The 14,442-nt window shown below is 29.4% G+C and overlaps 1 protein-coding gene across 2 annotated transcripts in view; it reads right to left on the reverse strand.

The window, feature by feature from the left end:
• LOC129958068 (aquaporin-11-like) overlaps window positions 1-14,442 on the reverse strand; it is a 35,329-nt gene that overhangs the window by 11,238 nt on the left and 9,649 nt on the right. Inside the window, exons 1-3 of one of the 2 annotated variants that reach the window (XM_056070236.1) lie at window positions 7,429-7,562; window positions 5,860-6,041; window positions 1,628-1,826 (exon numbers count right to left, since the gene is read on the reverse strand). In XM_056070236.1, coding sequence (XP_055926211.1) covers window positions 1,628-1,826; window positions 5,860-6,031 — 371 coding nt within the window. In that variant the 5' untranslated portion in view covers window positions 6,032-6,041; window positions 7,429-7,562. Of the gene's footprint in view, window positions 1-1,627; window positions 1,827-5,859; window positions 6,042-7,428; window positions 7,563-14,442 lie in introns of those variants that run through there. The other variant, XM_056070237.1, reaches the window with a different exon arrangement.

Genomic DNA, 14,442 nt, shown 5'->3' on the forward strand with positions numbered 1-14,442 from the left:
CCTTCATTTGGAAGGGAGAAAAAAAGAAAAAATAGCAATACACGTTTGGCAGAGTTCCATACTGGGGGATGGGATCAGTGCAAAGGAGACGCTAAATTCAATAGAAGAAATCATTGTTTTCTTTCTGTTATTGCGAAATGATCGAACTGTGATGTTTTTTAAAGCTGCTTGGTGGCAATCCAACTTGCGTTTATCCAACTTATTGATTCATTTTTTGTCTTTCTTGTACTTTGCTTTTCTTGTTTTCACTCAAATCGATTCATTTTTTTTTCTTAAAGTACAAAGCTGTGTCTTGCTTGAAATCGAAGGAAAGAAGAAGATCCTTACAATTGGCCAAGCACGAACCAATACTGCGTCCTCTGAGGACGAGAAGCCAAATTTATTGGTTGGAATCTTGGTTTTCACGTTTCATTATTGTGCAATGAGGCAATTTTGATGCTCTCTAAAATTACACGGAAGCTTGCCCTTGCATATCTGCTATTTATTGATTCATTTTCTGTCGTCCTCCCTTTTTTCCCATTTTTTTTCTTTATTTACTGATTTGTTATTGATGTGAAAAAAACTGATGTGAAATTATGATGACTTTATTTACTGATTTGAAAAAAAAAAGAAAGAAAAGAAAGGAAGCAGTCATAATGGATGAGTTTCCATTATATTTGTATTTCTTTCTAAAGTCCATCGGTGAATCGCTACCAAGAATAGCATGTCGGATCTCGAAAAAGTAACAGTAAGAAATAAGATTTGTTAGAGAAATAAGAAGTGATTAGTAACACTTCCAAACGCAGAGGGCATCAAGTTGAGTTGGACTTATTACTTACTTTGTGATAATTTTGTCAATGTTATTGTGGATTTAAAAATAAACTCTACATCAAGAATAAGAAAAAAAATTAGTCATTGTCGAATTTTTATTGCGAAAAGAAAATAATAAAGCATAAATTACAGAAACTACCGATAATAGATTTACTTATATGCATTCTATTAATTCTAAGAAAATGATTCAATCGAAAATGTTTATTTACTTTGAATAATCTTTTTTCATGCTTGTTTTTATCTGTTTCAAGATCGGATTTGAAAAGAGTCCGCATTTTACAAGTATACAGAAGCTATTTATTTCGTAGTCCAAGGACTGAGAAATAAAAAAAAATGTTTATTTTCATTTATTAAATAAATCGGTGCATTAATTATTAAAATTATTTATTTCAGTGTTTTCCTATTTCGTAATGTTCCCTTCGTAATGTATATATAGTATTAAATATTCGCGATTTGCCAAATTTTAATGAAGCAACGTAGAAACATCTTATTAATATTGCAGAATATCTTGTATTGATAGGATATTACTGAGAATGAATGAAGTGTGAAAAAGGAAAATAAAATTTAAAATTTAAAAAAAAAGAAATTTTACTAAATTTTTTTCTCATTTGAAAAAGAATCTTTACAGTGCAACTGATGACCTTAAGCAAAAATGTTGAAACTGGCCTTTTTTAGTAAAAAAACGACTTTATTTTTTAAAAAAAATTGCCATTGCTTTATTTACGAAAAGTAACACGAGGAAATGAAAGATAACATATGGTTCAGGTTAGAAATAAAATGCCATATTGGTTTAAATATCTAATTTAATAACACTTACAGCGACGTAACTGCTCCGCCAACAGCTTGTCCAAGAAGTTTCTTTCCTACTTCTGCATCCAAACCATTCCCAAATAAGCATTCTTCAAAGGGTCCACAAGGACAAGCTTCGGCATCTCCCCAGACTGAACACCACCAAAAACACAATGCTAACAAAGGTATACCAAGGCCAAGATAGCCATGGATTTCAAAACAGACGCCTGTCAAAAGAAAAGGCGTTATTAAAATAACTTTTCTTTGAATCCTAATGCAGTGACGAAAGAAAATTTATACAATTAATTTAAGGAAGTCAATTCGTTTATCATTTCGCATCATTTTGTCTTATGATGAAACATTCTGGAATGAAAATTTATGAATATCAAGTTAGCATTAATAGACTCCATTTTATTTACAATAGATATAATAAAATTCAATGCAGCCATCCAATGTTATCTGTAAAGTAACACATGTCAACCTTGGGTAGTTTGAAACAATGCCTTTGGGAATAAAAAAAATAAATTAATGAGTAAGTTTAATTTGGATCATGCGGTTCCCATAAGACCTCAGAATGCAAGGCTGATAAGTTAGAATTCACAAAACCAATAATTAACCATTATTTATATCACATCATTAAAATATATTTAAAAGTAGACTATTAATTAAAGGAAATATATATATTAAAAAATTAATAATTTAAATCTTCGAATGCAAACATTTAATTGATTTAATGGAAGAGTATGGAGATGATTAATGCTGATACATTTTTCTTCCTTGATTATAAGATCACGACACATAAATATGAAAGGTAAAATATTTTGTTTGAGTTTTGTCCCACATTAATAAAAGAAGTTAATACGAACTTCTTTTTTTGATATGAAATAAAAAAAAAGAAGTTCGTCTTCGAACGAAAAATGTCAAATTAAGTGTGATAAATAAAATAAAACCATCTTTAAAACAGCTGTCGTTAGTTATAAAATCCATAATTTTCCAATTAAATATAATTAGAAAATTTAAGGACGATGATGAAAGCAGCTAAAAAAAATAAGCAATAATTTTTTTTTACAAAAAATAGTTTCCTTTAATAATTTCTTGTCAATCAGGAAAAAATAACACCCCGTTAAAACAAAATATAATGCGCGTAAAAGTTTTTCAATAAGAAACATTTTATTTACTATGTCATACGTCGTGCAGAGAATCAAAATTGCTTAGTGCCCAAGTAAGGGAATGGGAGAGATATAAAAGTTGCAAAAGAATCCGGCAACATGCCGTTTTCTCACACAGCACAATTTTGAAGACATGATAAAAATTTTAATTAATTAGCATTTGCTTCAATTTTTATTTCCAATACAAGAAATATTACAAAAGACACAGGAAAAAGAAAAATTTTCAACTCATAGTAAATTAATCAATCAATTCAATTAATTAATTAAATACAATTTCACCTACAGTGGGCATTATAGATTAAATTACTTTTGTTCCTTTTAGGAAATACATCCGAGTTATATCAGTTCAAACCTCACAATTTTTACCAAGGTCAGATACTTTAAACACACGCTGACTGGAGACGTTTGACTCCAATGGATTTAATGAGCATCAGAACCACGTAAATAACGGTAGATTCCTGTCTCGATCCTCTGATCCCAAACCAAAGTTCTATTCCCAGATGATCCTAGAACAGTCTCTTTCTTTCTATACAATTAATAATACGGTGCTAATAATAATTAGCAATTAACAATTGTCCTTGATTTCGTGCAGAAAAAAATAAAGATAATTGCTCAGTGTTGAAAACTAATCAAGTATTTAGTATAGAGAAATCAATACAGTAATCTATGTATCATAAAACTGTAAGTAAATAAAGTCTCACATTTCCAAATTTATAAGATATAAGAGTATGAAATGTAAGTTGATTAGACATTATCAACACTTCATAATAAAGAAGATTTAAGACACTGCATGCTATTTTCAGTTTATCTCCTGGACAAACATTAAAGTTAATTTTATAATCATCTACGTGAAATAAAATTATGTATTTGTTATGTGTGAAATTATTTAGTCGCACAATTCAACACAGAATTTTGCAACTATTTTTGTCCAAAAGTAATATTTAATTCAAATTAAATGGTATTAGCAGTGCTTTGTCGATAGGCTCTGTTCAACTAATAAAAAAAAGACATTGTCTTTTGTGTATTCAAAAGGAAAGAAGCCACAATCTTTATTTTGACTTTTTTGGACATTCTACTTAATAAAAATGTCCAAACTCGGTTAGACTGCAAGTATGAAGTTCAGCTTGTTTTCCAAGTTGTCAAAATATTTTTCAATTGACATTTTTACCATAATATCTGAATTATTTCTAGTGAAAGGAGTATTCTTCTTTCATTTTGTGTTTCCCAGAATTTCATGTATAGATATTTAATAGATTTGTAACATTTCAACCGCCGGCGTCCTTGCATAGGGTAGCGCATTTACCCTTCGTGATCTGAGCGCTCCGGGCTCGAATCCCGGTTCGGGCATGGTTGTTCTTCACCTGTGTTCTATCTGTGAGGTGTGTGAATGTGCCCCCCCCCCTGTAAAAAGGGGTTGTGCAAGCGAACGTGTGAGTTTCGTCTTCATATGAGCTAGAAGTCAGACTTCTGCTCTCGGGTGCTCAGGGGTCTTTACCCTCAGAAGCTACTGCCCCCTCTTTCCATGATAACGTGGACACGACATCATCATTTCCACCTGAGCCACTTGGCAAAGAAGGAAATTCATTGAAAATCTCCACGGTATTAATTTCATCACCTGACAAAAATAAGTAATATATCGAACTTACAAAATGAAAATTTGGTGCGTTCTTTCACTAAACGTTTCTCTGAATTATTTCGTCTCCTTAAGGATGTCGTGTCATCTCTTTCCCTGCTGTCATTAAGTACTCGCTTACTGTCAGCAACCAGGAATTTTGAGAATCTTTGAGAGTTCCTGACTAAATTTTTCCAACGTGTAAAATGAAAATAAATTGAAAGTCTTCATCATAATCTTAAATTCCTTTCCCTATTTCGATAGGATAAAAAAGCAAAGCATTATTACAAATTAATCATAAAGTTATCATTACAAAAAAAAAAGCTTAATAGAAAATCTGCAAATCAAAATAAATAGTGTCAATCAGTATATCAATGTAAAATTGAGCACTTACAAAGCACTAATAAATACTTTATAAACAATAAAAGGGGTTTTTGCTCCATCGTTTCAATTAGTACAATCGTAATACTGTTACTACTGCTTCTTTTTTACTTTATACTTCTCATTTAATTAAATTTCATTTAGTTCTTTCAAATATTTTTAACACAAAAAAATAGTTCATTTTAAATGAAATAAAAATTGCTTTAGGGCTCATTCACATGCTCCCGATATGTAAAAATCTTTACTGACCGCTTTTTCTTATTATTTAGTATTTCTTTATTTTGTACTTGAAAAAGTTAAGATTCATTTTATAATGAAGGAAAAATACCCAGAATGCTTTCCTTGAAATGCTTTTATATGAATTTTACACATATATTTATTCATAAAAGTCATCAGATGACTTGTAGTGTACCCTAATTGTACGTCACCTTATGTACAGTATGAATGTATTCATAAAGTGACTTTTCAGAATTCAGAAGGAAAAAAAACTTGCATTTTATTAAAATAAACTTGCATTACATTACTCTTACATTTAATTTAATTTTTAAAACAGATCTTTATTGCTAGTTTTAGTTCGATTTAAGCAACTCCAGAGGGAGGGGGGAGTAACACCGCTCTGGCAAGCTTACAAATGATGTTAAAATAGGCCACTAAAAGAAAAGAGTGAATGGATGGTAGAAAATGTTAGTATTCTAAATTTTAACTTAGTCATTATGAATGATTTTCATTTACGAACAATACTTGAGCCTACGTCAAATATTTAGTTGCATATTTTAAATAACTGTTTTCTAAAGATTCCTATGAAATATTTTTATATTAGCAAACAAAGTAACAACTAAAGCATTTACTGTATGCATAGATAAAACTGTAAATATAAGAGTTGTTCCGTTAAAAATCTCTCATAAACAATGATTTTTTTAGAATAATTAATGGAACAGATTTATCGTTTTTAGATGGTTAAATGTCGAGTTATCAACAGTTAGATATATTCAATGAAATCCAAAATTTCCCCCACTCTATGAATAATTGAATGGTTAAGCCTTTTGACTTAACCCTTTTTCGAGACTATGAATTAAAAATAGATGAAACAATGCTTACCTAATTCAGCACAGTCACAACAAAGCTCTAATGTCGCGATAATTTCAGCTACAACTATCTGCAGTGCTGATGGAGCAAACCTGAGTAAACCTTTTCGAAGAATATGGAAGACGGCAGTGTTCAGAAAGAGTACTAAATACGGTACACATGTCGGAGGAATGTTTTCGATCATTTTATGATCGCTGAAAGGAAAAAAGTGAAAGATAAATATAATAAAACGGAAATAAAAAAAAATCTTCAATCAAAACTTGATAAGGAGTAGCTGTAAACAACTTTACTCTATCACTTGAGATCTATTAAAAAGAAATCTGAGAATCATCTTGAATTGTTGTCTTAAGTTGTCAAAGCATAATGTATGCATATATTTACTATCTTTTCTAAATTAATTCTATTTAATCGTTCATTTACTTTAAAGAGAATGCAACCTACTATTCTTTTGTGATAATATTTTTCAAAAATTAGCGACTCCGAAATAGCAGTTTTTGGAGAAATTATGAATTTAATTTCATTTGCGGGAAGAAAAAAAAATGCTGAGCTGATGACTCTGAATTCCAATTACTTACTTTAAAAATTAAAGCATGTATCTACAAATGAGAAAAAAAAATGGTAACCAATATTACCATTTGATTAATCTATAATATGGGTAACGCATGCTAAGTAGAAATCGGCCCGTTAGAGTTGTTTGAATATTCGACCTGCATTATGAATCATATATTTACATGCCGGTGAAATTCATTATAAAATTGATAGTAATATTTGTTATAAGTATATTATCTAGTAGAATCAGTAAAAAGAATTACCCTCTTAAAATATTCTGTGATAATATATTTTGAATGAAGCAATTAAAATTGCTATCAAACTGAAAGCAAAAACAAAATAATTTTTTTTCTAAATACAGGATACAGCTCTCATGTACATTTTATACTCTATTTTTTCAGCCTCTCCCGACTCATCACGGAACCTGAAAAACTAACGACTCAGAATTGCTGCAATCCATATTGTAATTACCTCGCTGTAAAATGAAATTGATAAAAATGCCCCATTTATTATTAAATGAATATTAATTTACTAGTTTATAAATTTTTAAATAAAAGGAAATACGCAATTATTATAAAACATAGTTTAAATTAATGAAAAATGCTGCAAAGCCAAATATCACTCTGATCTAATTAAAAGAGATTCTAGAAAAGTGCTCATAGTCCAAAAGGTTCTCATTGCAAAAGATTCAAAATTTTGATGTAACAGCTAAAACCACTTGCGACTTACGGCATTTTATGACAACATATAACAATCAGATATCACATGCAACAACTTGAGAACATATGTCATTTGTACAAGCGTTTTTCATCAATAAAATATTTTGACAAATTTGACATACGACATTTTAATGTAATAGTGGCAAAATTATGCAATCCACCTTTTCATGCAAGCAACAAAATTTTGCATTTATTACCACAAAACGAAAGAACTATAAAAATTTCTTAAATATACTAAAATATTCTTGTCTTATCTGAGTTTTAAATGTGAAATATTTCCATGAATTTAAGTAGAAAATTTTTTAAGAATTACCTCTGAAAAGAGAAACGTTAAAACGTTTTTCATACATGACAAAGAACGGTTTCTGACTCTCGAGTGCAGACCGCACAAAATCGAACTCTTTCCTTCGAAATTTTGAGAAGAAAATAGTTATGGTTTCCATAGATATTATCGCATCTCGACCAGAAATATAAAAATGACAGCGAAAACAGAATCAACAACAAGCAAGATTTTATCACACATACATACATTAGGATTGTTGCCAATTTTAGAGCCAAAAGAATGGCTGAAAAGCGTATCCAAACGTTAGTTGGTTGTGTTCCAGCTATCTTCCTGCCTCAAACTATGTTAAATGAAGCCATCCGTTATTAGCAAATTCAAAGCTCTCTTGCTCTGTTTCATTTTCTATAAGCAGCACTTCTTATTTTGCTTCGCTCATGTTTTCGTTTTAACTTAGTGAGCGAAAAATATGCATTTTTATTTGAATTTAGAAGTTGAAATTTTTTTTCTATTACTCATGTAGTTTATTCAATTTAGAAACTATATACAACAACCACTTTCTGTATTCAAATGATCACAAAATTCTTAAAACTCATAATACCTTTGCATTTATTTTAATTCCTTTATTAAAATAACTATATAAATGAAAGTAAGCATTTAGCTCAGAACGACTTGACACGTGCCTTTAATAATCAAGAGATAGATAATAAGATAGAGATAATCAAGGTTCATTTGAATAAAAAGCGATACGAATTTTAATCCTACTAACATTTGTTCAAATGAAGTTCTTTCATCTGATTTCTTTATTATTTGTACTAAAGTTTTTCAGTTTAACTCATTCTATCATTATTTAGCTTTTTTTTTCTTTATTCAAGTAAATGTATTTAAAGCACGCGACTATTTTTTATTGATGTAGAATTTTATTGTTTTTACAGCTGTATCAAAAAAAAAAAAAAAAAAAAAAAAGATATTCAAAACTTCCACTGAAAAAAAAATATTCATTTTCCCATCTTTATGATAGCTTTCAAATGTCAAATGTAATTTTCAGTTGACAAAAAACTGAATCATTTATATTATTATAAATTTGAGATATGATTGACAGTTTAAAACAATTTAAATTCAATATTTCGTAGAAAATCACAAATCTGATTTTTATGAAATGAAAACAAACATTCTTCTAAAAAGTAGCAAATTAATGTTATAATTTTTTATAAACTTATTAACGGCACTTCAATAATGTAATATAGTTTGCAATTTCATCGATTCGGGCAGTATATACAATGGATTAATATAACAGACATTTAGGTATGCAAATTAAAATAATAGAAGTTATAATAGAGGTTCTATAGAAGGAGAGTACTTGGAATACAATTCATCGACTTCTACAGAAGAAAAAAGAATATTCAGAAGTATTTGATATCTTGCAATGTATTATAAAAGCTGTAAACTCCTTTTAAATGGTACGAAACAAAAGCATCATGCAAAAACTTAGAAAATACAGTTGATTTATCACTCTTATACTAGCATAGACTTCAAAGCATACGCACCAAAAATTGTAACATTTTTTATCGCTACAAATATTCATTGAAAGTGAAAGAATGAAGATAAGATATAAAATATTTAAAAGAATTTAAGGAAGTTTCTTTATAGAAGTAAATTACAGCCAAGATATGATAGTACGTATCGGCATCCATTATTAAGATGTTAATAAATTATTTAAGTTTACACATTTTATATTCTTTTTAATCAATTTTCGTCATTAAAATCTAAGCAGTTACCTAATTGATTCCCGAACTCTAAAGTCCACCTTCACTTTCATTGTTACTTCTCATGAGGGACAAGATCTTTAAGTGATTTATAGAAAAAAGTCTGGCTGGGTTACAACAATAGGATGGGAAAAAATTCCAGAACAGAAAAAAATAGTAAAATCACTGTCTGTGTTTTTTTTTTTTTTTTTTTTTTTTTGCGTACTTTTCTTTGGTTACGATTTTTCATGGAGCATACAATAGGTATTTAATACAGAAAATCTATAGGTTGTTTTTCTCAAAATTTTAAAGTGATACTTATATTATGAACAAGAGTTTTGAAACCATTGTTAATATTCAGACGTAAAGGTTCGGTGCTTTTGGATAAAAATTATGGAGAGCCGAAAAAAAAAATCAAAAAGTATTTTTATACCATTATACTATGATAAAGTAGGGAAACTATAATAAATGAAGTTAGAGAAAAAAAAATTAATGAAATTAACTATCTTCCACTCCCAAATGGGACTTCAAAATTATAAAAAGCGACGAAAATAGATTGTTTCAGTTAATCTTTAAAAATCTAAACTTACTATCTATCTATTTACTATAAAATTAGTTGTGAAGTGCTCAACTTCTTAAGAGTAATAAAATTTATTTTATCCAAATCTTTCTATACCTGCGGTTGCACATTCCCTGCAATGCAAACAAAAATTCGTAAAATTATTTCAAAATACAATTTTTAGTTCTTATCATCCCCATAATATACATTCATCTTCTCGTCAATGAATAACAATAGTTTTATATATGCTCATAAAAGGGTTATTTGGGTTTCAAATACTACAAAAATATTTATTTGTTTCTTTTATGCTAACGCAGGGGAAAACTTAACTTCAAAACCAGAATATCGTTACTTAAGAAAGAGCGAATAGCATTATAGAAAGTTTAAAAATATTGCAGTCCCTTAAGAAAGCACTTCAGCTATTAAAATAAATTCTTTATACTGTATTTGTAAGCATTTAAAAAAATTCTTGGCATTTTACTCTATCTTCTTACCTAATGATACAGGAAATCTGATTTAAGGAAAAATTCAGGGCAATGGAATTGTTTCTGAACCAAGATCTAATCAATTTTTAAAGGCATCTTTTTAAAGCCTTTAAAATATTAAAGTCCTGGATCTAACTACAGAATACCCCCCCTCCCCTTGTCGCTAAATAATTCTATTGTACGTTTTCTCAATAAAGAATCAAAATAGGACATCACTTTCCAGTTGGAGAACATTGAACTTAGTTTAAGCCAATAACAACTTTTGTTAAAAAACAAAGAGCAATTACTACTTTTTACTATTAGAATATTAAAAAGGATTATGGCATGAAACTTTTGATTGTTTTTCTCTTTTCCGAATGCTCAGTATACACTGATGCGGCTTCTGTTAGTGATTAGTCTCACGCTCAATATCATAATTTCAACATGGGCCAAAAAATCCGTATTCGTTCACAAGTCAAGAGTTTTAAGGAAATTTTCAGAAATGAAACAGGTTGTTCCAATGGCTTTAAATATCTGAAGTGGGTTCTGTGAAGTAATTCTTGGTTTTAATATTTAATAACTATGACATGGTCGATTTCAAAATAGGTTTTTATTTTCAGTTTTGTGGCATATGAATACTTTCTTTGCTACTGCTGACCATATGAAATGTGATATTTTGCCAGTATTGCAATTAGACAATTATTCAATTGCATTTCATCTATTTTATGTCAACTAAAATATTGAGTTGAGAAATATTTTTGGTCCTTATTGAGTCTTTTTTTTTGTTGTTGTAACTTAAGGTAGTATCTGTAATGCCCGTGTTTTTGTCGAAATCAGACTTCAGAGCATTATATGGTGAGAAGAAAGAGTTGTATTATGCAGAAAAAATTTTAAGTACAAAGATAATGAAATAACCGAAGTTTTTCTTAAATATCTCTCCAAGTTTTGCAATATATTACCATAAACGAAGAAAATAAATGAAGTTGATATTTTGCAGACCTAACCTATTATTCTGCATATGCGTCGAAATATTGTAATTCATCAACAACCCGATGTGTGGAAGGTATGGAAAAAACAAAAAATTACTTATTGCACTAATTTCACGTTTGTAGGAAATGTACAACTGGAAATCGTCCGATTTTAATAAAATATTTTTTTATACTCTTAAGAAAATTTGTAATTCTCAAATCACGTTATAATAAGCAAATAGGGTCAGATTTTAAAATTTTAAAAATGAACTAACCCTCCGTCCGTTTTTGAAGGAATTTTTAAAAACACTTATTCAAAGTACAAATCCTTTGAGCAAAAACATCGCGTTTCCTACTCACTCAATATGCGATAAATTTTTCTAATGTAAATTGCAAAAAATTATTCTTAGAGCTGTAAATAAAGTTTTATTTCATAAAAATCAATTTATACTTATTATTATTATTATATCTAAAAAGTTTTCTTTTATTTGGAAAATGGCATAGAAGACCGTATTTTCAAATATAATCAAACTGAATAATCTTTTGAAAATGAAAAATGTGTTACTTCCTTTGCATTCATTTATAAGTCTAACAAAACTGTGTCACTTTGAAAAATAATAGAAAATAATATTCTATTTAGGATAAGGAGTCATGAGATTAAAACTCGTGACTCCTTGATTTCATAAAACTCATGATTCCTACGCCCTTAAGAGCCATCTGCCTCTTCCGTCTTCATTTTCGAGATGTATTACAAAATAAAACATAGGCAGAACTCCCAAATTCTACCGATCGATTTCACCAATTTTAGTCGTCAGTTCATTTCGCCACCTTGCCAGCATACCTAACCAATCAAAATACGCTATTATTATGCAATCACAGTTTTAAATGATAATTTATTTTAATTTGATAAAATGTGTTTCATTAAAATTTTCCGATATGGCTATAATAATAAAATTAATATGGTAGCCGAAGGCGGCTAATATTAATAACATTCAATGAATCATGTCAGTCAACTTTGAGGGACTATACCTTACCATCACAAAATAAAGTAACTTTTTATTAAACATGTGCAAAAATGATAGAGAATTCTGATTGATCGGCTCTACTTCAAAGGGACGAAATTAATATATCGTAATGTCTCTCAAAATGCTGAATAAAGGGATTGACGACCATCAATAATATATCCGAAAGGTCATGATCTTCCATATAAAATATTTTTTTATTATTATTATTTATACAACGGTTATATTTGAGAAACTTTGTAACATTTTCCTGAAAAGAACGCACAGTGAAGTAGCGCTTTTACAGTTTTCAAACAATGGGGGAGGTGCTGATGACATTCCTAGTGCTAATGCGCTTTCATTTGAAACAAAAAGGTGAAGAAATCGGACAGTGGTTGACGTGGGAGGACTGATTGATTTTCTGTATTATTTTAAATATATAGATGGAAAACAGTAGATTTTAATCATTTTTTACAGTTTCTAAGCCTGCACGAAAGCTGAAGCTATCAAGAAATGTTATTTTTCCCCCTTGTTTCATTTCTCACAGACTTGAAACTTTTCCTCAGTATAGCGATAAGGGAAAAAAATTTTTTTAGTCCATCCTACAGTAGCAACCAAAATTATGGAATTATTTTGGAAAAAGTGCGTTTTAAAGATTTTATTCCTCATAACAGCAATGTAAGTAATACCATAAAGTTACATATCATTTTAAAGATAATTTAAATACAGTTCATTAAATGATGTACGCTTCGCATTATTTTTCAAAGTTACAGTGAAATAACCAGAAGAAAGAAGTATATGTTGCTTCAATTCATCAGACACAGCTTTTCTTCATTCGAATGTGGCCAATGAGTATGAATAGTTTAGACACCCAAAAAGGTGACATGTCTTGTTAACGGTAGAACTTATCAATCGATGGGATATTTTCGGGCTGAGAAAAGGTCGTTTCTCTTCATTTTTTGCGATTGCTGCCAAAATGGTCACTTTTTTGTATTTTTCCATTTGTGAGTTGTCAAAACATCAAAAATAAAAGAAATGGCACAAAGGGTTGTCTGGTCATTTTAAAAACAATGTAGAAATCTATTACTGCATAAATAAGGCTTTAATTATAATGAAATCAGAAGAAATGTAGTAGTCAATTAATGGCAGTATTTTTGAATTTTTGAAGAACTATAAGAAATCTCAATCACAAGAAAATTAAATTGGTAAAAGCAAAAAAAGGTGCACAAGACCAATAATGATAGAATGAATTAAAAAAACTGTGCCTATGCCATAGAAAAGATTCATTTGGGAGTATACAAAGTGAAATGGCACAATGCAATGTGATGTTGAGGGAGAAAAATATTCAACTCAGATTGCAAGAATCTGGTCTAAATTCAAGAACTTCACGAAAAAAAAATACTTTTAAATTCAAAATTTTTTGGAAAGAATTAGGCTGAGCAGAAAACCATTTTAACTGTACAATAGAATAATAGATCTGTGTGGATGGAATGTCGAGACCAAATTTCACAATTTGGTAATGATATCATAACATAATTTTCATCCTGATTGCATTACACGTGTTGTTAAACAAGCAATTTGTGTTATGATCTAGGATAGTGTAACAGCAAAATCCATCGTCAGAATTAGTTTGATTAAAGAGAACGCAAAAGCCCAAAAATGCATAAATGAAATACTTATTCCTAAACTGCTACCTTCCGCATGCGATCTTTTCTCAAATAATGAAGAATTTTTAATTAATCAGGATTCAGCCTCATGTTATGTTTCCATTAGAGAAAACTGTCTTCGAGACATTCGTATTTCATTAGTGGAATAGCCTGGGAATAGTCCAGACCTTCAAAAATTTATGGAGCAGACAAAAGAGACTTGTTATATAGAGACAACCCAGAGTTAAATCCCAATTAAATTAACTCAAACATGAGACCACATTAGTCAGTTGAGGAAATAAAAGCATTAATGAATCCAAAGAACGACGTTTAAGGCCGTTATTTATGCTACAGGGTACCCAACTAAGAGTTAACTACCATACAAAAAAAATTTTGTGTTTGTCCTTATTTCTAAGTCTCCTTTTTCTTCTTGATAATTGTTGTTACTATACAAATATCCATTATAAAAATTATTTTATTAAATTCTTACTTAAATTATCTTGAAAATTATACAATTTTTTTTCTCAATAAAATTGCTATCATGAGACATCAAATCTCAAGAATGTGTTTTTTCCAAAACGTTTCGGCAATTTTGGTACTACTGGAATAAATATCCTTATAAAAAACATTTCATTCATTTAAAAAAGTTTTATTAAAAATCATT

Source organism: Argiope bruennichi, chromosome X1, assembly GCF_947563725.1.
Source record: "Argiope bruennichi chromosome X1, qqArgBrue1.1, whole genome shotgun sequence".
Lineage (NCBI taxonomy): Eukaryota > Metazoa > Arthropoda > Arachnida > Araneae > Araneidae > Argiope > Argiope bruennichi.